At 35.3% G+C, this 24,626-nt stretch overlaps 1 protein-coding gene across 3 annotated transcripts in view; it reads left to right on the forward strand.

The window, feature by feature from the left end:
* Window positions 1–24,626, forward strand: part of LOC109069958 (talin-2) — a 136,864-nt gene that overhangs the window by 95,239 nt on the left and 16,999 nt on the right. For all 3 annotated transcript variants that reach the window (XM_042715592.1, XM_042715594.1, XM_042715593.1), the window contains exons 22-44: window positions 1,609–1,722; window positions 1,827–1,940; window positions 2,043–2,177; window positions 3,206–3,334; window positions 3,421–3,523; window positions 6,156–6,364; window positions 6,848–6,967; window positions 7,124–7,321; window positions 8,562–8,701; window positions 11,244–11,337; window positions 11,864–11,953; window positions 12,041–12,163; window positions 12,989–13,132; window positions 13,269–13,430; window positions 13,624–13,764; window positions 14,642–14,823; window positions 17,790–17,922; window positions 19,256–19,357; window positions 19,791–19,961; window positions 20,171–20,317; window positions 21,752–21,853; window positions 21,941–22,060; window positions 23,836–23,982. In XM_042715592.1, the coding sequence (XP_042571526.1) occupies window positions 1,609–1,722; window positions 1,827–1,940; window positions 2,043–2,177; window positions 3,206–3,334; window positions 3,421–3,523; window positions 6,156–6,364; window positions 6,848–6,967; window positions 7,124–7,321; window positions 8,562–8,701; window positions 11,244–11,337; window positions 11,864–11,953; window positions 12,041–12,163; window positions 12,989–13,132; window positions 13,269–13,430; window positions 13,624–13,764; window positions 14,642–14,823; window positions 17,790–17,922; window positions 19,256–19,357; window positions 19,791–19,961; window positions 20,171–20,317; window positions 21,752–21,853; window positions 21,941–22,060; window positions 23,836–23,982 (3,120 nt within the window). The remainder of the gene's footprint in view (window positions 1–1,608; window positions 1,723–1,826; window positions 1,941–2,042; window positions 2,178–3,205; window positions 3,335–3,420; window positions 3,524–6,155; window positions 6,365–6,847; window positions 6,968–7,123; window positions 7,322–8,561; window positions 8,702–11,243; window positions 11,338–11,863; window positions 11,954–12,040; window positions 12,164–12,988; window positions 13,133–13,268; window positions 13,431–13,623; window positions 13,765–14,641; window positions 14,824–17,789; window positions 17,923–19,255; window positions 19,358–19,790; window positions 19,962–20,170; window positions 20,318–21,751; window positions 21,854–21,940; window positions 22,061–23,835; window positions 23,983–24,626) is intronic.

Here is a 24,626-nt window from a genome sequence, read left to right on the forward strand (position 1 = left end):
TTTAGGCTACTTTTATATAGTTTTTTTCCTTATTTTTTTAAGCTCAACTACATCCATCCCCACTTTTTTGTCTGTATAGGACAAAACACATACTAGCATGGAAGAGGTGGCTTTTTATCCACATGTATGTGGTAGCGGTCTAGTTTCCATAGCGGGTATTTTTCCATTGGTCAACGGTTTCAACCAGTGGAATCCAGCATTCTGGTTCTGTTTGGTCTCTTCACATCAACAAAGATGGCTTTGTTCTTTAGGTTCTTTTTTTCCCTGTTCCATCTATCATCCTTCCTCGCACATGGCATATTCTTTCATAATACAAAGAATCTTTTTTCTTTTTGCTTGCCTTCTTCTGCACTTACTACTAAAGTGTAGCATGTTGCCACTGGATTTTGCTAAATCCTTTCGTGATGGACATGGCCAGAAACATCCCAAATGCTCTACAATCCTTGCTGAACCCATAATGAAATTCAGTCAGAACAGTCGGGTCTTTGTACGGTTAACACAATGTCTAACACTGTGCAGAGTGATGCCAGATATTAGGGCTGCACAATTAATTGAAATAAAACTGATATTGCTTAGCGTGATTATGAAGTCTCAAATTTAAGATCACAAGACTGCAATTTTTCTTATATAAATAAAAATAAATATGTGCATACATGGAACAAGTTCTTATATAGAAAATGAAGATTATTGTAAATTTACACTTGTTTTGTAATATAAAATTATTACTGTTATTATTATATTTTTCTTAAATATTTTTTATTTTAAATTAAAATATTACAGTAGTAATATTTCTTTTTTTAGTAATACCAGTAGTATAGTAGTAAAATAAAAATAATAATAATTATTATTATTCCCACTAAATAAATAAAATATTATAAAAGTATATTTCTTTCTTTTTTTAAGTTATTATATTTATCTTAAATTCTTGTTTTTTTTTATTTTAAACTAAAATATTACATTAGTAATATTTCTTATTTTTATTTATATAGTAGTACTAATAATATATGCATTAATTATTATTGTTGTTGTTATTTTCCTATTTCCTATTTTTATTTTAGTAATAGTAATATAATAATAATAATAATAATAATAATTATTATTATTATTATTATTATTATTCCTACTAAATAAACTAAATAGTATACAATTTTATGTATCTTTTTTCTTTTTTACAATGTAATATAGTAGGAATATTTTTTTATTATTATTTATGTAGTAGTAGTAGTAGTATTTATTGCTGCTGCTGCTATTTTACTATTTCCTTTTTTTTTCAAAATAATATAAGAAAAATAATAATAATTAGTAGTATTAAATAAGAAATAAAATATTATAAAATTATGTTATTTATATAGTAGTAGTAGTTAAAAGGTACTTTTTGTTGTTGTTGTTGTTGTTTTTTTTTTTTTTTTTGCTAAATTGTACAAACAAGCAAAGCAAATTTTTGGCAAATCACAATTTTTATTTGTGATTTGCAAAAAAAAAATAAAAAATTCTCCAAATTGTGCAGCTTTACCAGATGTAACAGTCCGCCACAACATCCCTATTCGTTATTTGCTGTGTTAGTTATTATTGAAGCTGTAATTCATTACTGTTATTTGTCTTAAACAGAATGCAGCTAAGCAGGCCGCAGCCGCAGCGACACAAACCATTGCCGCCGCCCAGAATGCAGCTGCATCCAATAAGAACACCATGTCACATCAGCAGCTCGTGCTCAGTTGCAAGGTATTGTGGGTAATTCTATTCTGAGAAATTCTGGGCACTCATTTATAAGACGATGCGCATTTAAATGAAACTATTCTGACTGTGGATTTGTGGATGCTCTCCAGGCTGTGGCCGACCATATCCCACAACTAGTGCAGGGAATGAGGGGCAGTCAGGCCCACCCTGAAGATCTTGGTGCCCAACTCACCCTTATCATCTCCAGCCAGAGTTTCCTGCAGGTAAAACGCACATTCAGTGTTGGTTTAGCAGCTTCTGATTTGTCAATAAAAGATCCTCACTTTGTTTTTGTCATTGTTTGTGTTTTATTTGTCTCCAAACAGCCAGGAAGTAAAATGGTGGCGTCTTCTAAAGCAGCCGTTCCAACAGTAACCGACCAGGCAGCTGCGATGCAACTTGGTCAGTGTGCCAAGAACCTGGCCACCTGCCTGGCAGAGCTGCGCACAGCTGCACAGAAGGTGCCCACAGTTCACTGCCTTCTAGTAGATCCAAAACACCTTTAAACAATGAAGCATATTGTAACAACCTTACTACAATGCACTGCATCAGGTGTAGAGATTCATCTTTTCATGTTTAAAAGAGGTTTTCTCATAAATTAAGGTGTGGTCATATTTACAGTTGTTGGGCGAATTTTCACAGTCAAAATGGGGATCTGTGCAATTTGGACAGTGCTGGTCCTCCCTATACACAAAATGGGCTACTTTGGGCTTCGGGGTGTGAGCTTAAACAGTCAAATGCACACAAAAATATGTCATACTCACCACCTTGGTGAGTTTTCACTTAAGCGCAGTCAGTTTTGTCTAAAGTGAAGATAAACAGTTGGAAAAGTAACTGAATGCTTTTATATCTGTGCAGTCGGTCTTACAGTGACCACAGCCTTACTGCTCTCTGTGTTATTTAATGTTAATCAAACAACAAAAGAAAATGAGAGAATCATTCACTGCTCCCGACTGAATAACTTTAGTAACTTTAAAAAGAATCAGTGCATATTTATCAGTGCAACAGTTTTGCCAGCGCAGATTTCAAAAGAGGTTCATGTTGGTCACTCTAATAAAGCAACAGAAAGCTGCTTGGATTGAAAATGACTTTGTGAGCTGCTACACTATTGACAGTACAACTTAATCTATTGTAGCTGTACTGAAATTAACAAGGATGAAAAGAAATAGACTTACAGTCTTTACAATGGCACACATTGTATAAAGGTCCTAGATCATGGTCCCCAACATTTCCCAACTCACTTTCAAAACTGTATTATTAAGTTTTTATCTACTGGAAGTTTTCCAGAAAGATATTTATTAGCTGAACAACTGGTATGTTCTTAAACAACAGAACAATCCACTCACAGTCCCTCACAGCTTTGTATTGATTCCTGTCAAAAATTAAATATGGTTCTTCCCTGTCTGGGGTGTATGGACAATGGAGCTTTTTCACAAAAGTTCACTAAAATGTTTTTTGGGGGTTTTTTTGTCTGTGTGTTTTATCATAGGCTCATGAGGCATGTGGTCCTCTGGAGATCGACTCTGCTCTCAGCGCTGTTCAGACTCTCAAGAGTGAACTACAAGATGCCAAAATGGCCACACTGGAAGGACAACTCAAACCACTACCTGGAGAATCGGTAGGAGAAATGTACCACATAATAATAGATCATCAGACTTGTTAGCAGTAGTTCTCACCGTTACTACTTCACGCTTGTGTCTGTAGTTGGAGAAGTGTGCTCAGGATCTGGGAAGTATGTCTAAAGCTGTGGGCTCCTCCATGGCCCAGTTATTGACCTGTGCCGCCCAGGGCAACGAACATTATACCGGTGAGATGTCTTATGTTGCTTTTCAGCATATGAAACACAACACTTCAGGAGAATCTATCTATACTGAATATGAAACGTGCAGTGTAACAAACAGGATTTACACAAGTAGGATTAACGTCCCATCAACCAATTTATCCTCTGAATTTTGGGTTAAGGCCTTGTTTGTTTGGTAGAACACAAACAGCAAATGTTGCTCCATGAACATGTCTTGTTTTTGTAAATCACGTTAAGCCAAATGATGTACTATTTAAATGCAAATTTGAATAAAAACTCCGAATGTGCTTCATCTAAAGCACTTTAGAATGCTTTCGCGATCTTCTTATGTGTGTTTGCCAGGAATCGAACCCAAGACCTTGGCCTCCCTAGTGAAATTCTCTACCAGTTGAGCTAAACTAAAAGTAGTTAATCATCTAGGGTTTTTATTGTCTAGTGTCTTTTGTGATTTTTTTTGCAACAAAAACAGAGACATTTGTAGAAATATCTAAATTTGTCTTCTAAAAATGCTTCTACAAGATGTTTGTAAACTGTCTGAAATCTCCCAACAAAGCTGCTTGTTCCAAATTAAAGGTATGAAAACTGAGAGGAGAGCGATGCTGTAACTTACCTGCACCACCCATCAATTTTTCACTCTGTCTGGCTGGATCTCTGCTCTCTGGAGAGCTTCTGAAGACAGATTTTAATGGCATGCTCGAACGAATCCCCCCTCTTCCACTCTTCCACTTCTCAAGCCAAGGGTATAACTAACCCCCATCCCTCATTAATCTTATTTTCACTAGATTTAACATACCATCAGCAATTGGGCTCTACTTGGCTGGATAATGCAATTTGATGCAACTTGCATTGGCCCTTCCTTTTTTTTCTTTCTGTTCTATAAGTAAAGGCCAGATCCTATATGGTGCCTTATTTTCTTTCCACACTCATTTGTTGGAACAGCAGGGGCATTCTGGGTCATCCATTCGACACAACAAGGCTTAAAGCTTTATATGGAACAAGACATTTGGGCTGGGTGCTTCAAAAATGTCCCTCCTTTTGCAATACAGTTTATTGAAGTCGGTCAATAAATGTAAAAATAACATAAAAATTAATGTGTTGCTAATTTATAATGTACAGATATGATGCAATACTGTGCAAAAGTGGACGACCAGTGTTGATAATTAAAGGTAGGGTAGGTGATTTCGGAGAGGCTAGCAATAGCAAGCTAGCTTTGAAAGCATAAGATCCCACCCTCTCTGCAAATCACTGTCCGAAGCCATGCCTCCTCCAAAACACTTGAACGCTTAGCAGTGACACGATAAGTAATTAATAATCTCAGTCTTTCACAATGATAGACAGATATAATATCAGAATGCCAAATATTGGCCAGTAAATTGGATTTGTCTATATATCGATAAGTTACTGTAATCGATAAAAGCTCATGATATCAAAAAACAGACGATTATTGGTTCAGAGTGATATATCCTGTGATTGCTATGGTAAATATCATTTCAGAATGTCAAATATCAATTTAAGATCTGGCCAATTTATCAATAGATCACTGTGATAGATATAATCTAAGAATGCCAAACATCGCCCGATTAAATTAGTCTGACAATTGTATCGGTAGATCTCTTTGATAGATATCATCTAAGAGTGCAACATATGATCCAATTAATTGGTCTGACTGTTATATCGGTAGATCACTGTGATAGATATAAAATAATACAAAATAAATAAAATAATATTGTCCAAATTAATCTGTCTGACTGTTATATCGGTAGATCACTGTGATAGATATAAAATAATACAAAATAAATAAAATAATATTGTCCAAATTAATCTGTCTGACTTATATCGGTAGATCGCTGTGATAGATATAAAATAATAAAAAATAAATAAAATAATATTGTCCAAATTAATCTGTCTGACTGTTATATCGGTAGATCGCTGTGATAGATATAAAATAATAAAAAATAAATAAAATAATATTGTCCAAATTAATCTGTCTGACTGTTATATCGGTAGATCGCTGTGATAGATATAAAATAATAAAAAATAAATAAAATAATATTGTCCAAATTAATCTGTCTGACTGTTATATCGGTAGATCGCTGTGATCGATATAATCTAAGAATGGCAAATATCATCTGATTAATTGATCTGAATGTTAAATCGGTAGATCGTTATAATAGATATAATCTCAACATGGCTAATATCGGCTGATTAATCGGTCTGACAATCATAGCAGTAGATCACTGTGATGGATATAACTTCAGAATGCCAAACATCGCCCGATTAAATTAGTCTGACAATTATATCGGTAGATCTCTTTGATAGATATCATCTTAGAGTGCCAAATATCATCTGATTAATTGATCTGACTGTTATATCGGTAGATCACTCTGATAGATATAATCTTAGAATGGCAAATATCATCTGATTAATTGATCTGACTGTTATATCGGTAGATCACTCTGATAGATATAATCTTAGAATGGCAAATATCATCTGATTAATTGATCTGAATGTTAAATCGGTAGATCGTTATAATAGATATAATCTCAACATGGCTAATATCGGCTGATTAATCGGTCTGACGATTATAGCAGTAGATCACTGTAATGGATGCATTTGTGTGTGTGCGTGTTTGTGGCAGGTGTGGCAGCCAGGGAAACTGCTCAAGCTCTGAGGACGTTGGCCCAGGCCGCGAGGGGAGTGGCAGCGAGTACTGTGGAGCCCCAAGCTGCAGCTGCCATGCTGGACTCCGCCTGTCACGTGATGGAGGGCTCGACCATGCTAATCCACGAAGCCCACCAAGCCCTAGTGTGCCCTGGTGATGCCGAGAGCCAACAGAGATTAGCACAGGTAGGACAACGCACATTAAACAACACGCAAATAATGACAGATGTCCACCCATCTGTGAGAACATTTATTCAATGACAAGTATAAGCTGAAGTAGAAGTTTGGTTACATAATTATCCAAAAAAAAGTATTCATCTTTATTTGAGGCCAGAATAGTTTTTGTCTTCTTCAGTTACTGTGTTAAAACCAGATCAATCTTCCATCAGCTCCCTCTTGGCAATTATCTCCAATAAACTGAGCTCTTTTCTATTGTTTCTCTGTTTCTCAACGGTCTTTTTTTCTGGAAGGTGCCAGCGTGCCTCCTGATTCACACAGGTTCCTTTGGGATGCAAACATATTGCTTGGCATATGTATGTGACAGTGGCATAAATTAGGGACATGGATTTCTCTGTTGTGCCGAGGGGCTGATTTAAATTTTAGATCCGCATCTCTCTGGGCCTTTGTAGACTTATTGATGGGAATCTATGTGTTTGTTGGTGTTTTTAGGTGGCGAAGGCTGTCTCTCACTCCCTCAATAACTGTGTGAACTGCTTACCTGGACAGAAGGATGTGGACATGGCTCTCAGGAGCATTGGCGAGGCCAGTAAGAAATTGCTTGTGGAAAATGTGAGTTTTTTTGTCAGTTCTTTGTAGCGCCTAGCGGAAAAAAAACCAAACATTATTATATAATTTGTCACAATTTCTGAATGTTGTACACAGAAATTCCTTCTAATCATGTTTCATGAATGAGGCCCAACAGTGATCAACTCTAACTTTTTCCAGCTTCCTCCATGCTCCAAATCCTTCCAAGAGGCCCAGACGGACCTGAACCACACGGCAGCGGAGCTCAACCATTCAGCTGGAGACGTGGTGCAGTCTTCACGTGGGAGCAGCAGCCAGCTGGCTGTGGCTTCCGGGAAGTTCAGCCAAGACTTTGATGAGTTTTTAGATGCCGGCATCGAGATGGCCGGACACACTCAGGTACAGTTTCAGTGCCCCCCTTAGAGCTGAGAGATGGTTTATGACGTGCTTCACCCACAGAGAAATCTCAGTGGTCAATTTACATTTATGCATTTAGCAGATGCTTTTTTTCCAAAGAGGAAGACCCAACAATATTCATAATTCACAATGCCAGGTTTATTAGAAAACTAGATTAGCTCAAAAATCCCACTTACATAACTGCATATTGATCAAATATGTTCTTTCTGAATGTGAATTTGTTGCTTTACACAACATTTTGCTTTCAGTGAAATAACACTAATGAAAATTTTTCATGTAGTTACTATTATTTTCTTTAAAAATAAAATCAACTTTTGAAAGGTAGTATACAATATATATGTTAAACAACTGCCCAAAAAAAAAAAATGGCGGTCACATTTTATAAAACTCTATATATGCATTTTGAAGTTCTGATTTATTTGTTAATTAGTGCCTCTCATCTTATTCACTCAGGCACATAATTGTATCAGATAGCATGAAGATGCTCCATCCTAATGAAATCTTTGATGATGTTCTGGTTCTGCATGTTTTGTTGATTAATTTGGAGAGGCGGGAGAGCAGAGGGGTTGATGGAGCGTGACATGCCCATTAAAGGATAGCTGAGGGATAGTGTGGGACACAGAGATCTGGTAGGACAGGACAGGCCAGAAGCCATCAGCAGATAGTCTAGCTCTGTGAGGTGCCCATCGAAATGATGTTTAAAATAAGAGCCACAGTTTGCTCTTTAAGAGCAAAATTAGAAAAACACATTAACATGTCTCATGAATATTAATTATGTGGTATCATATAATTAAAATTCAGTAGGCTTACAATGCCTTGTTTTGCACTGTTCTTTACACAAATCTGTCATATGACTACAGAAGATGTGAAAAATGTTGCAGAAGTAGGACATATGGACCACATTTATGATACTACTTTTATGGTATTTTGCATCCTTTTTGAAGTTTGAAATTTTCTTCATTTATAATTGCATTGAAAAGTATTACAAGCAAGTTTACATCTTGCAGACTGTTTTTCCTCACCATTCTAAGTGTACATCATGCAAGAAGAAAAGCCAGAAATTAAGTGTTTTTATTCTGTGGCAGAATAACTATCCCTTTAAATTTTGTAACCATAAAATATAACCTGTTTTGAAAGAGCACTGCATATTTTTTTGCTGAAATAAAGTTGAAGAACAACATAGTTTTTCTGCAGGCTGAGCTGCCGTCTTCTGTTTCCATAGACCAAAGATGACCAGATCCAGGTGATTGGCAACCTGAAGAACATCTCTATGGCATCCAGCAAGCTGCTGTTAGCTGCCAAGTCCCTCTCCGTAGATCCAGGGGCGGCAAATGCCAAGAACCTCCTCGCAGCTGCGGCACGGTAGGAATGAGCTTCATTCAGCAGTCTAGGGAGAGTTTAGTGATCATTAACCAGCCATCCTGAGGGTCAGCCTGCTGGCCAACGACAAAAAAAAACAAGCTTTCATAAAAAGAGAAACTGTGTATGAGTGTGTAAGGACATACTTTGGAGATATTTGTATCCAGAAGTGAGCTAAATCTGACAAAACCTTTGGGGGCATCCTCATTTGTTAAACACTGTAAATAAGTTTTATTTATTTATTTATTTTTATGTAAAAATGCATAAAGTTTTCTGTTAGGGTGTGAATTAGGATTAGATTATATTTTTTAAAACTAGCTGTATATAAAAACACTTCACACTTTAGTTTTGGGACCGATTCTCTCTAATAACTACAGCTTTTACCTTAATAAACTCATAAATTGCTGCTTATTAATAGCTAGTAGTTGTTAAGTTTAGGTGTGAGGTCAGATTAAGGGATTTAAAATATGGTTATGCAGAATAAGGCATTGATTTGTGCTTTATAAGTATTAATAAACAGCCAGTATGATAGTAATATGCATGCTAATGAACTAGTTAATAGTGAGAATTAGTCTTTAAAATGAAGTGTTAATACAATAGTATTCTGTTGAATTATCTATGTTCTGTTTAACAAATATCCCCTTGAGGAGAACAAATAAATACACATTACTAGGTCAAGCAAACATGTTTGGAGAGTGTGTTTGCTTGTTTATCTGTTTTTTGTGTTTGTGTTTATGTATGTTTGTTAGTGTACTTGTTAGAGTGTTTGAGCAAATGGTTTGTTTGTTAGTGTGAATGTTTCTCTTTGTTTGTGTTTGAGTGTGTTTTTGTGATTGTTAGTGGGAGTTTTGTTTGTTAGTGTGTCTTTTGTCTGTTAGTGTGAGTATATTTGTGTATTAATATGCATTTTGTTTGTCATTGTATTGAGTGGGTTTGTTTTTTAATGTGCGTTTTATGTGAGTTTTGTTTGTTATTGTGTATGTTTGTGTTTGTTAGTGTGTGTGTGTGAGTATGTTTATAGTTAGTGTTTGAGTTTTTGTTAATGTGTTTGTTAGTGTAGTTTTATAGTGTGTTTTGAGTTTTTGTTTGTTAATGTGTGTTGTTAGTGTGTGTGTGAGTGTTTATAGTTAGTATTTTTTGTTTATGTGTTTGTTAGTGTGGTGAGTATGTGTGAGTATTTGAGTTTTGTTTGTTAATGTGTTTGTTAGTGTGTGAGTATGTTTATAGTTAGTGTTTGAGTTTTGTTTGTTAATGTGTTTTAGTGTTTGTTTAAGTTAGTGTTTGTTAGTGTGTGAGTATGTTTATAGTTAGTGTTTGAGTTTTGTTTGTTAATGTGTTTGTTAGTGTGTGAGTATGTTTATAGTTAGTGTTTGAGTTTTGTTTGTTAATGTGTTTGTTAGTGTGTGTGTGAGTATGTTTATAGTTAGTGTTTGAGTTTTTGTTAATGTGTTTGTTAGTGTGTGAGTATGTTTTATAGTTGTGTGTTTGATGTAGTGTGTTTTTAGTGTGTGAGTATGTTTATAGTTAGTGTTTGAGTTTTTGTTAATGTGTTTGTTAGTGTGTGAGTATGTTTATAGTTAGTGTTTGAGTTTTGTTTATTGTGCTGGCATGTTTGTGTTTGTTGTTGTGTGAGTATGTTTGTGTTTATCAGTGTGTCAGAGAGAGTTTTGTTTGTGTGTGTGTTGTTAGTGTTTAAGTTGTTTGTTATTGTGTATGTTTGTTTGTAAAGTGTTTTTTGTGCTTGAGTTTTGTTTGTTATCGTGTGAGTATTCTTTTGTTTCTAGTGTGCATGTTTTGTTTGTTAGTGTTTAAGTTTTGTTTATGTGTGGGCATATTTTTGCTTGTACACGTGTTTGTTTGTTTATTTGTTTGTGTGTGTGTGGTTAGCTTGTATGTTTGTTTATTTTTTATATTTTGTTTTTGTTTTTGTGCTTGTGGTTTTGTTATTGAGTTTGCTTGTGTGTTTGTTAGTGTGCATCAGATGTGTGTGTTCCATCCAACGGCCCCACACAAGCATAATAGGACAGCATAATAGACACAATAAATAATAATGAAAATCAAAAAAAAGGGAGAATGGTTTTGGGCTTGAGTTACATTTAGGGCCAGAATAAGGGGATAGAAATTATTATTAGCTCAGTATAAAAACAATAGAAGTCAGTGGAAAGTACCTATAATGATTAAAAAAAAAAAAAAAGTGTGTGTGTAGGCTGCAGAATCCTCTCAGGTAACACAGGAAAGCAGCTGCTCCTGAGAGTTTAGAGCTAGATTGATTGAATTAGTTTCCTTAATGAATGAGAGAGTACACTGACACACATACACACCAACACACACATACACTTACTCAGATCTTTGCTCATATGAGTGTAACAGAACCTAGTTTTGTCATGATTCTGATAAATTTCTAAGACCTCAATGCTAGTGTTTGCTTCCTACGTTTAAAAGGGACTGAAAGCTCAATGCGTTTGTGAAAAATGGATTTGATATGTGAAGTCTTTAAAGGAGCTTTTTGTGTCATTCTGACTGTGTGTGATGTTCTGTGTTTTAGAGCGGTCACAGAGAGCATTAATCAACTCATCACACTGTGTACCCAGCAGGCACCAGGACAAAAAGAGTGTGACAATGCTCTACGAGAACTCGAGGTACTTGAGCACACACACACTTAGTCTTTCAAAGTCTTATACATTTTATATTTGAGATGATTATTGATGAAATCTTCAATACAGTGTACTTCTATGAATGTAAACAAAAGTTGTTTTGTTAGGTCTTCTATGGTGGTCTTATTCATATAAGATCAACATTATATCATATATGGCCTTATTTGTTGCAGATTCAAAACAGCTTTTTGTGCGATGCCTTTGTGAAACGTTCAAATATACCAGCCACAGGTCAATCATGTACTAAAGTAGAGCAACGATGATGATTTGGGGTCTGTGAATGATTATAATTTCTCAAAACCTGTGTGTGTCTCAAGTAATCATTTTGAAATGGGCTGTTTCAGCGCCGCACAATGCTTTCTGTTCATCTTCCGAGAAGTGTGTTTTTTATTACATTTATGAGCCTTGAAATTCTTTGATATACTGTAAGTTAGAAATATCTCAAATATCTCAACAGGCATGTTCAAAATCTTAAAGGATATTAACTTCTCCCTCTCCCACGTACACACAGGCTGTTCGAGGAATGTTGGACAATCCCAATGAGCCGGTCAGCGATCTCTCTTATTTTGACTGCATTGAGAGCGTTATGGAGAATTCCAAGGTGAAGGATCCATCACAATATTCCAGAATTCTCTAAAGAAACTTGTTCGTCCCAAATGTTTACACATCTCGCCGTCTGACTGAACAGGTTCTCGGGGAATCCATGGCTGGAATTTCACAGCACTGTAAGACGGGAAGCGTGCCAGCGTTTGGGGATTGCGTGGGTGTGGCGTCCAAAGCGCTGTGTGGGCTGACTGAGGCAGCGGGACAGGCGAGTTTTCAGTCTGATAGTGTCTGATGCTGCTCCCACAATGCACTTGGAACATTGTGCTTCAGGAATGCAATTGTAAATTCAATAGCTAAGTTTTATCATCATTCATCATTTGATTTAATCAGCAACTTGAAAACGCGTTTGCAACACATTTAGCTTTGGTAAAGTGACATTTCTGAGGGTAACTGAATAGTTAGTGGGAAATAATGTAGGATAGGGCTTGTTTTTATCCATCATAATACAATATAATATAATAAAGAAAATAATAGATGAAAAATATCAAAAGAAAGCTATGCTGCTATTGGCTATATATCTCAAGGTGTAGGTATATACATATAAATAAATATATATTCTTTTATTTTTTTTGACTGTCTATGCTGCATTGGTTTTGTCAGCTGAGAAGTTTTTCAGAGGTGGAAAAAAAAGTTTAATTTTGATGTAATTAATATTAAACATTAAAAAAAATGTCAAGTGTGCATTAATTGTGCACAATAAGAAAAATTGTCATATAATAAATATTAATATATTAAATAATGCATGTAAAAATAAAGAAAATAATAGATTAAAAAAATTAACGAAATTAATTTTTAATTAATTATTAAAATTAATTTATGCTGTCCATGTTGCCTTGGTTTTGTCTTGTTTAATTTTTGGTGGAAAAAGGTTAGTTTTGATGCAATTTGTAATATAATATTAAATAATATAACAAAATTCAGTTAATATAATATTAAATAATATAACAAAATTCAGTTAATGTAATTAACACATTTAAAAAGAAAATAAATTATCAACAGATTATTTTGGGATCCCTTTATTTTTCTTCAGGCCTTGTATTTGGTAGGAGTCTCAGACCCAAACAGCCAGTCAGGTCATCAAGGATTGGTCGATCCCATCCAGTTTGCCAGAGCCAATCAGGCGATTCAGATGGCCTGCCAGAATCTGGTGGACCCGGCCAGCAGCCCATCCCAGGTTACTGTTTGGTTCTTTGCTATCAAGTTTCACTCACAATATTTTACTAGTCAGGCCATAACCTGATTGGCTTTTTTTCATTTATTTTTTATTTTTTATCTTTGTGGCTTACATTCTCATCTACTTGTTTGTGTAGGTTTTGTCAGCAGCTACCATTGTTGCAAAGCACACCTCAGCTCTTTGCAACGCCTGTCGTCTGGCATCTTCCAAAACAGCCAATCCTGTAGCCCGGAGACATTTCGTGCAGTCAGCCAAAGAGGTCGCCAATACCACAGCTAACCTTGTCAAAACTATAAAGGTACAGTCTGCAGTTAATTACCAAAAGGTCATTTGGTACCAAAGTAATTGAGAATTGATTGAATTTTGTGCATCAACATGAAGTCAGTGAGCTTCTCTGACCATTTGCAACCTTATAACCATCAATAAAGCATCATTTATGTGAATGGATTAAAGTGTTTTAGCAGATGTGATCTCTCTGCTCTGTTTATCAGGCCTTGGATGGGGATTTCTCAGATGAGAACCGCGAGAGATGCCGAGTGGCCACGGCACCGCTGATAGAAGCTGTGGATAATCTCTCCACCTTCGCCTCCAACCCTGAGTTTGCCAGCATTCCTGCGCAGATAAGCCACGAGGTGTTCAAATACTTGTTACTACCATAATATTTCATTTATTATTATTCGTGTGTGTAAGTGTGTACATGGGTACTCATTCCACTGAATTTTGAATCTTGAACCAAATCAGGAGGACATACAAATCTAAAAATGCCAAGGCAATGCTCTGGGCTTTCTAGACGAACTGTTTAATAGTGAATCTTTCTATAGGTTACAGCCGAGCTGATTTACATCTGAAATCTAGTTGTCATTATCTATAAATTCAGCTTAATCTGTTGGAGGTCCATGTGTGCATGCAGTTCATGTTCAGATTCTTTGTGTATAAAGTATGGTAAAATGTTCCTACACTGCCTTCATGAATAACTAGACGACGACTCTGTCTTTGAAATATTGCCTGTAATGTTGTGCCAAAACAAAGTGGTTTCTCGCTGTTCACTGACTCTTTGACACTGGACTTCCTCACAGGAAGTCTAAAAGGTCAGTGAGTGTGGATGGAAGTTTTGTGGTGTTTTTTTTTTTAAATACAAGTCCCTGACAATTTTATCACCTCATTGTCAGTTTGGGGTTTGTGGGAGTTTGGTTCTGTTCTTACAGCAACTACTTAAATGTTTTTAACATCTTGTTTGTTTTTAATATAATTATTTAGGATTGTGTTCGTATCAGTATTCAAATATTTTTGGCCATTAATAAAATTTTTGCATTTGATTAAAAAAATAAAAAAAAAAAAAAAATATATATATGGTACACACATTTATATGGGACTTTAAGAATAAAGTAACTTAAGAACAATATTTTGCCTTTATATATGGTACACACATTTATATGGGACTTTAAGAATAAAGTAACTTAAGAACACTGTAAACTGAATTGTATTAAACATATTCCTTTCCAATCCCAGGGTTCAGCAGCCCAGGAGCCAATCCTTCGTTCCGCTCGTTCAATGCTGGACAGCTCCACCCACTTATTAGAGACCGCCCGCTCTCTCGTCCTTAACCCCAAAGACCCGCCCACCTGGTCCATCTTGGCGGGCCATTCCCGCACCGTGTCGGACTCCATCAAGAGCCTCATCACGTCCATCAGGTCAGCAGCATGCAAATAAATAGCTGATTTAGCAGTTGGGAAAGATGCACCTGACCGGTTTGGCGAATGTGAAAAGCTTGCGCCGGCCTCGGTCTCCATCAGGTGTTAAATAATAATAATGCGGGTAAAAGATGAGGTTTAATTTAAACTTCTATTAAATAACTCAAGAACGATCATTATTAACAGCAGCAGCTGTTCAGTCTGCACCCACTCTCTTGTTCCCTTCTCAAACCTTCCCTCACACAGAGTCTGCTCCCCTCATTACAGCTCCCGGGGGAAGTAATATCACCAACAAGCAGTGAACTGAAAAAACAGGGAATGTGTTCTAAAACAAAGCCAATGAATATAGAAGAATAATTATATAAAATATATTAAATTGAAACATAAATTATAATAAAATAACAGTTAAGTAATTAATTTTTTACCTTTAATTAACCAGGGAATTCAGAACTCTTGAGATTTAAAATTTCATTTACAAGAGGATCCTGGCCAAGATAGACAGCACATTTAGTTACACTTAAAACAAAGTACATTCGTTTACGTACACAGAAACTCAAAACATTTACAATCAGGTAACTCTACAAATAAATCCTTTAAAATACATTTAAAATCATTTAGTGATACCAACTCTTTTAAGCATAACTTATCTTGTAGTTAATTCCAGTCTAATAGAGCAGCATAACTAAATGCCTGTTGTCCCATATTAGTAAGAACTTTAGGGATGCTTGAAAGATGATAGTCTTGTGAGCAAAGCCCATAATTCTTCACACTTTTTTGAAAGATATTCTGCGGTAAGTATGAAGGAAGTAAACCTAAAATGATTTTATATGTAAATAAGTACCAATGCTTAAGTCTATGGGATGCCAACGCCAGCCATCCAACCCGAGAGTACAATTAACAATGATGAGTAAGGGCTTTTGAATTTGTGATTAACCTTAGTGCTCCATGATAAACTGAGTCCAACGCCTGCAAACAATGCTTAGGTGCCTGCATATATATAATATCACAATCCAACACTGACAAAAATGTAGCTGCTACCAATCTCTTCCTTGCTGCAAAAGAAATACAATACTTGACTCAAAAAAAGGCCCAGTTTAGACTTGAATTTTCTCGCAAGGTACTGAATATGAGGCCCAAAAGAGAGTATTTAAGTATTTATACTTAGATACTACTTCAATCTCCAAACCTTTAAAAGTAGTTTGAAAGTGCAGACTTTCTTTTTGTAAAAATCATAAGTTTAGATTTCTCCGCATTTAAAACAAGTTTTAAATCGCTCGGTGTATGCTGAACTGCATCAAAATCAGATTAAAGATGACTCAGAGCCTGATCCAATGTTGATGCAGAGGAGTAAATCACCATATCATCAGTGAATAAATGAAAACTATGAATGAATTTGCTAGTTTATTCCCAATATTATTAATATATAAAATAAATAATAATGGGCCAAGGACCAATCCCTGTGGTACGCCGATACTTACATTCAGAGCCCCTCTATATTTATACACTGAGATCTATCCGATAGGTAATTGACAAACCATCCAACAGTATTTACTGATAAACCTACACTAAGTAGCCTCTGCTTCAAAATCTCATGATTTACGGAATCAAAAGCTTTTGATAAATCAATAAAAAGAGCAGCACTATGGTTTTTATTATCCAATGAAATCATTTAATCATTTAATACTTTTTAATTGCTGTGGTTGTACTATGTTTTTTCCTAAAACCGGATTGGAACTCTGATAAGGCATTTTTAGAATATAGAAACTCTTTTAGTTGATCATTCACAAGTGATTCCAAAACCTAAATTAATGTATAAATACACAAAACTGTCACAATAATTATTAAACATATCAGTTTCACCTGTTATATTATACATTTAAATATGTTTAATAAATGAGTGTTTATTCTTTGGTGTCTGTTTCCTGATATGAATAATATTTCGTTTAGACCTAGTTTATATTAAACATGCACTGCAGTTCAAAAGTTTTGGGGTAGAAAGATTTATTTTATAGAAAATAAAAATATTTTATTCAGGAAGGGTGCCTTATGTTGATCAAAAGTGACAGTAATTACATTTATAAACGTTACAAAAGATCTCCGTTTCAAAAAAATGCTGTTCTTTTGAACTTTCTGTACATCAGAGAATCCTGAAAACATATGTATCACAGTTTCCAAGAAATAGGCAGCAAAAATGTTTTCAACATTCTAAATATTTCTCAAGCAGCAAAATCAGCATATTTAGAATGATTTTAAAGGATCATGTGACATAAGACTGGAGTAAAGATGCAGAAAAATTCAGCTATTAACATATATTCAAATAGAAAAACAGTTATTTTTAAATTTTAATAATTCATAACATAACATGTTTTCAATAAATTCTTTTAAAAAATGTTAATCAATTTAGTATTGTAACAAAGCTGAAAATTCAATCTTAAAATAAATCACAAAAAATTGCTGGTGTTTTAATTTAGTTAACAGTTACCATAAGACAATAAATATACATTAAATATTTATTGCAGAGGTTTTGATAAAAGCTTAAATAATCAAGATTGATGACAGTAAATCGATGATTTGGATCAGCTGTAAAAGTCCTGCATCCATAAAAAATTTATAGGAATAATAACAACAACTAAACACAAAAGATAAAACACTGACAAGTACAACTTGCAGTGACTGTGCCTTCTCAACTGTAACGCTCTCAGCAGTAGCAGGAACAGCGGCTCGGCTCGCTGCCCACCTGGCTGCCCTCCACATACTGTCCTCCCAGATCAACCAATCAGAACTGGAGCTCAGCCAGCCCTCTGTGTGTGCGTGTGCGAGCAAAAACACCCACGTCTGCGCTGACTCTCCTGTTTTATGATACTGTAATGTACAATATCCGGATTGAGTTGAAACGCCTAATTCAATTATGCCGAAAAACACTCCACAGCAACCCTGTAGCAACCTCGTCTCCTCTGTTGTCATAGGGACAAGGCCCCTGGGCAGCGGGAGTGTGACCAGTCCATCGACAGCATCAACAAGAGCATCAGGGACATCGAGCAGGTGTCCCTCGCCGCCGTGAGTCAGAGTCTGCCCCGCAGAGACGACATCTCTCTGGAGGTAAACCAATAAAACACCTGTCTGTGTCAAGACCTGCCGTCACTCTGTTGTAAGATTACGTTTCATTATTGTTGCTCTGGAACAATCTTACTTTCTATTATGTTTACAACAGCTTGTGTTGTGAAGCCAAGCATTATGAATCTATGGAGGACTTAGAGTGCTGCTCACTCATGTATCGAGTGCTTATTCATGTATTTATTCACAAATAAAAATACTTTTCAATTTAACAAATAAATAGACATTTAAAAAATCTTCTCATGTTGCATAAAAAAATAGAGCATACCATTATGTAATATTATATAATAGATGAATAATATTTAATATAATGTTAAGAATATTTTCATTTTAAATCATTTTGAAATGGAACATTTAAATAGCATTTTGATAAATGCTATAAATTGCTTTTCTTTATCCAGTTAAAGTCATGTTGTTAAAAATGAAATATCAACTGGATTTTAAGACATTTAATATTTAGTTATTCATGTATTGTTTAATTGCTGCATTGAACTACATTTTTAAACATGAATTAAATACTTTTTTAAAACGATCTATTTATTTGTCAATTTTACAAGTAATTTCTTTACTTTTTTAAATGGATGAATAAATCAATACTTGATTCATTTTATTTTTAAGTGGCACCACCTAGTTCTTCATGTTAATGATTTTATGTATCAGATTTAGTGTTATTTTAGAATTATTTATGTGCTTTTACAATATTAATAATTTGAAGTAGCTTTATTTCTATATTTTCAGTTTTTATTTTAATTTCAGTTTTTTTGTAATTTTATGTGCTTTTTTTTATTAGTTTTTTTTTTTAGTTTGTGCTAATTTTATTTCAGTACCAAGGAAACATTTCTTATTTTCAAAGTTTAAGTTTTTCATCTAATATTTGTATTTTATGTCACCTTTTTTTTCAATGAACAAAAATGGTTTTTAATAGTTTGTTTTATTTAACAATAACAACCCTTTTTAGATTTGTAAAACCAAACAGGTTTATTGTACCTTTAATAGTTAAAAAAAAAATGATACTGTACCTTTAAGAATATACACTGTAAATGACATCCTCCATGTACTGTTCACTCCACGGTTGAGGACGATGTGGAAAACTGGCATCACTATGTAAATGTGGCTATTCAAATGTTAATACTTTCTGTAATGACAGCTGAATAAAGAATTTGTTCTTTTGAAAGTTGTCACACTTTGATTTCAAAGGAGAAAATTGATATTTTTCATATTCTATACCCCTTTTAACCTTAGTGCTAATATAATTTTGGTATTCTGAAATGTAGCATTAGTGTTTGAGCAACTGCTAATGTGACTCTGCCCCCATCAGGCTTTACAGGAGCAGCTGACGTCCGCCGTGCAGGAGATCGGCCACCTCATTGACCCCATCTCCACTGCAGCGAGAGGGGAAGCGGCTCAGCTTGGACACAAGGTAACAGGGACATCAAAAGTGGAAGTGCAAATATGTTACCGCTACAGCCAGTCCATGATTGGCCAAATGCTTTACACAATTACGAAATGTTCCTGGATCAACAACATTGTCCTTCATCATACCTCCATATATATTATGTCTATTTTGTGTAAATCACACAGTGCCATTCGAATAAACATCATGAATTGATCGCATTATGACAGCATGTCTAAAAATACTTTTGCTAAATGTGTCCAATTTGTTTTAATTAAATCCGGCTTTGTTTGTTGGAGCAAGATTGATTGAAAATGATTGTCAGCTTGTCAGTCGAATAAATAGCTGAAAAATAATGTAGTTGTATCAGTTCCCTCTATATATCACTCTTGCTTGAAATATATACAGGAAACTATATGTTTGCATGCCAGATAGTCTTGACACCTGCTTTTTTCCTCAGGTGACTCAGTTAGCGAGCTACTTTGAGCCAGTGATTGTGGCGTCAGTGGGATTGGCGTCTAAACATGCCGACCACCAGCAGCAGATGAACATACTGGATCAAACCAAAACCCTGTTTGAATCTGCTCTACAGATGCTCTACGCTGCCAAAGAGGGCGGAGGAAACCCTAAGGTACGACCCATGGAAATAACAACACATGGGGTGTTTTTATGAAAAAAAGCTTGATGTTCTGAAACCACCTGCAGCATCCGACGGCACATTCATAGAGCTTCTGGTTAGAAAGAACAGACTTTGATTTTGTGTGTGTTGATGAAGTGATGCTAATGGGTCTGTGTTGGCCATCTTTATCCCATTAGCCACTAACTTTTTTGTTTTTGCAGGCGACCCACACTCATGATGCAATAGCTGAAGCGGCCCAGTTGATGAAGGAGGCAGTCGATGACATCATGGTGACCTTAAACGAGGCGGCCAGTGAGGGCGGGATGGTGGGCGGCATGGTGGAGTCCATCGCTGAGTCCATCGGACGGGTTAGTGACTCGACTTTGAAAACATAGTGGATGACCATTTTTCCAAATCCATTGCTAATATCAGGAGATCAGGGGGCAATGGCCAAAAAAGTCAATATAATAATAAGAAGAAAAGTGCTAAACTTTCCTTTACCCTTTATATATATATATATATATCAGTAAACTGTATAATTGGTATATATAATTTATAAGTTACACAATGTTTTTATTATTATTATTAAAATGAAAAATAAGTGCACAAGGAACTAAAAAGGCCGAAAAAGAACAGTTTGACCAACACAGAAAATTATAATATTTTACAGATTTTTATTTATTTGAATTTTTTGTGACATACAGAAAATCAAGTCATTATTTACTGTCAAATTTCACCTGCATTTGTATATCATAACCACATAAATACAGAAACATAAACTCATTCATAGTCTTATTTGATTGGTCATACTCAAATGTTTTTGTAATGGCAACTACCATGTTTAATTGAAATTATAAACAATATTTATATGACCTTTTTTCATCTTTAAAGCAGTAATGTTATTGACCAATAATAATGATCCCTATAAAAATAAATAATGACTTTTATTATTGTTGTTATTATTATTGTTATATATATGAAAATAAGTGTATGAAATTATATAATTAAGTATATATGAATAACAACAGAACTGTTTGACCAAAACAGTAAAAGAAATATATATATACATATATATAGTATATATATATATATATATATATATATATATATATATATATATATATATATATATATATATATATATAAGATATTTATATTTATTTTCATATTTATAATAATATATATCTAAAATAAAATGTTTCTCATGTAATATAAAATATATATTGATTAATAATTTCTGAGTTTATAAAAAATGATAACATTTATTTATTTAAATTCCCCTTTTTATTACAAATCAATGTCATTTCTTAACACACACACACACACACACACACACACACACACACACACACACACACACACACACACACACACACACACACACATATATATATATATATATATATATATATCGTATTTATTTATTTATTTATTTATTTATGTATGTATGTATATATTGTTTTGTTTTATTAGATATCTGTAGAATGTTTTCTGATGAAAGTCATCTCGTGCTGGCACTCATATGTAAATGTGTCACTGATACTACAGCTGCCGCTGTATCTCATTATTAGACTGAATTGGCACAACATCTCCATTTATCAGCCCTGGATGCATGCAATCTGTCATTATGCTGTCATGACTCATGGTGGAAGACAGTGGCAGCCATTTGAATATCTGCACTCTGATCATTTTCTGCGGGAATGATCGCAGCGTTGTGCACACGAATCATGTAAAGACCGTAATTTGTATTAGGACTGGATCCAGCATTACATCACTGCTATCCGGATCTCTTTAATTCACAGATGGATGAAGGAACTCCGCCAGAGCCTGATGGCACTTTTGTGGATTACCAGACCACCATGGTGAAGTTTTCAAAAGCCATCGCCATTACTGCGCAGGAAATGGTGAGTACACTCAGTTAAAATGCTTCAACATCCTCTCACATCTTTAGTCACTGTATCACAGCTCATACTGCTGTTATGTGACCCTAGATGACGAAGTCAGTGACCTGTCCGGAGGAGCTGGGTGGACTGGCGTCTCAGGTGATGGTGGATTACAGCCAGCTGGCACAACAAGGCCGTCTGGCAGCTGCCACTGCTGAGCCAGAGGAGGTGAGGATCAGTGCAGCAAGTGTGTCTCTACCCCCACAGCACTGATCTGAGAAAAGCACATCTACAGACACGTTAATGGACGCACAGATGGCCTAAACCTCAGATAAACTCTACACTGAAAGGAAACAGATCACTTAAAGCTGAAACTAAATTAGCTTTGAAAATGAAAAAAAAATAAACATCCAAATTGTCATGAATTTAAATCATTTGACTTATGCACTATATTATTACACAGCCCTGCATATGGTGATTTTCAAAAAAATCATATTACCCAATTTCATTATGCTGAGTTCTTAAATACCCATCATGTACAGATATATATATATATATATATATATATATATATAAATAAATTTATATAAATAAATTCTGCATTCTTATTTTGTGAAAAATCTGTGGATATATAGCTTTAATGCACTTTAATGCACTTATCAAAATAACAGTCAAATGTCAAAAGATTGTTTTAATGACAAAAAGAGGTATTCAAAATGTATCATTTATCTGACAATCAGCAAAGCAGATTTGGAAAAAGCAGAAATCTGGCATAAAATAGGGATTTAAATAATGACCTTAGAATCATTTGTGCATGTGAAAATTTGCTGAGAAAGGAAGATTTTGTGGCAGTTTTTCAGACTTCAAATAAGAAAAAAAAAACGGTTCTCCTTCACCTTACAAGTGGTTGTTAAAAGCAAAAAAGCTACTAGGCATTTTTGCCTTTATTATGATAAGACAGTAATGGAACTCGGGAAATGCATCAGAAATTCATCATATTTTGTGAGAAATTGTGACATACTACAGCAAAACAGGCACTTTTTTTGGAATCAGCACCTTAACATTAATGAGAAACAAGTATTTGATTTCATTCAGCGAATATGATGCAGGATAGCTTTATTATAATTATAGTATTAGTATTATTAAATATATATGAAAATAAGTGTATATGATCTAAAAGGAACACTTTGACCAACATAGTAAAAAAAAAATTACTGAAAAACTATTCACTCTCAAATCTCACCTGTGTTTGCATATCATAACCATTTAAATACAAAAAAAATATATATATATATATATTGAAAAACCATCTTAATTGCACATATTCACTTTATTCCAAGTCTTCTGAAACCATTCGATAGATTTGTGTGAGAAATAGATAAAAATTTACTGGAAATCTTTATTCACTCTCTATTTATTCACTAGGTCATTATTCACTTTCTATTCTCATCCACAATTGTGTATCATAACCACTTAAATATAATCAAATTTAACTCATTCACACCTTCTCATTTAGTGTAAACACATGCAACTTGGTCAGTGTCGTATAGCAAACCTCATACTTCAATTGTGCGTGGTGTTAAGCCTGTGAACAAGGGTGTGTACACCAGCCGATGCATTTCACACCTTTGCTCTCTCCACATTTAAAAAAAAGGAAGCCGACACGTGGACGCAGTAGTCACCAGCTCTCTCTTCACTAACGTTTTACATAAGCGGCCGGCACCATTACCATAGCAACCGTGCACCCCCACAAGCCTTAAAAGCCCGTTGTGATATTCATAATGAAGAGCCGCCCACCCATGGATCTGTGTGTCAGGTAATGAAAATACCGTGCTGTCGGGCCCCCTCAAAGGCCGTCACAATCACTTCTTAATTACTGGATAGAACTTTGTTGAACGGAGGCAGTGGCTTTTAGAGCGGTCGCAGAGCACGAATACATTCAGATTTAGACCCAGATTCAGGCTGACTCTTTCTTAGACTTGATATCATGGCTGTATTTCCAGGTGGGATCTCAGATCAAGACTCGGGTGCAGGAGTTGGGTCACGGCTGCATCTATCTGGTCCAGAAGGCTGGAGCACTGCAGATGAGCCCGACGGACAGTTTCACCAAGAGAGAGCTGATCGAATACGCCCGCGCCGTCACAGAGAAGGTAGGTTCGCTCAGGATGTGGGAGGCTGTTACTTCTGTACGGTTTGCTGCATTACTTTTTGTTTCTATTAACTTTTCATCATCGTATTAGAAAATAATGTTTTGAAAGCCTCTTCTGAGTACACTGTTTTATTGGCTCCCAACCACGTTCCTGGAGCCTTTGTCTGACACACCCATTTCAGGTCTTGGAGTCCCTACTAATGAGCTGATAATTTGAATCAGGTGTGTTTGATTAAGGAGACATGGAAAACCTGCAGTTTTAGGGGGGATCCAGGAATGTGGTTGGGAACCCCTGTGCACATATTCACATTGTAAACAATAAAACTGTTAAAAATTATATTTAAACTTATATTGAAGGAGGAACCAAAGTCTTATGTAGAGACCAGAATATCATAAGGACTATAGATGGGAGTGTGACCACTCACAACACCCTGACAACCTCATAGCAACACTTTTTCAACTACCCATGGTACCCTATCAACCTTATATCAACACCGTATCAACCATCCATTACACCCTTGAAAATGGCCTAATGGTTAGAGAATTGGACTTGTAACCAGAAGGTCGCAGGTTCGAGTCTCGGTGCTGGCAGGAGTTGTAGGTGGGAAGGAGTGAATGAACAGTGCTCTCTTCCACCCTCACATG

Source organism: Cyprinus carpio, chromosome A25, assembly GCF_018340385.1.
Source record: "Cyprinus carpio isolate SPL01 chromosome A25, ASM1834038v1, whole genome shotgun sequence".
Taxonomy (NCBI): domain Eukaryota; kingdom Metazoa; phylum Chordata; class Actinopteri; order Cypriniformes; family Cyprinidae; genus Cyprinus; species Cyprinus carpio.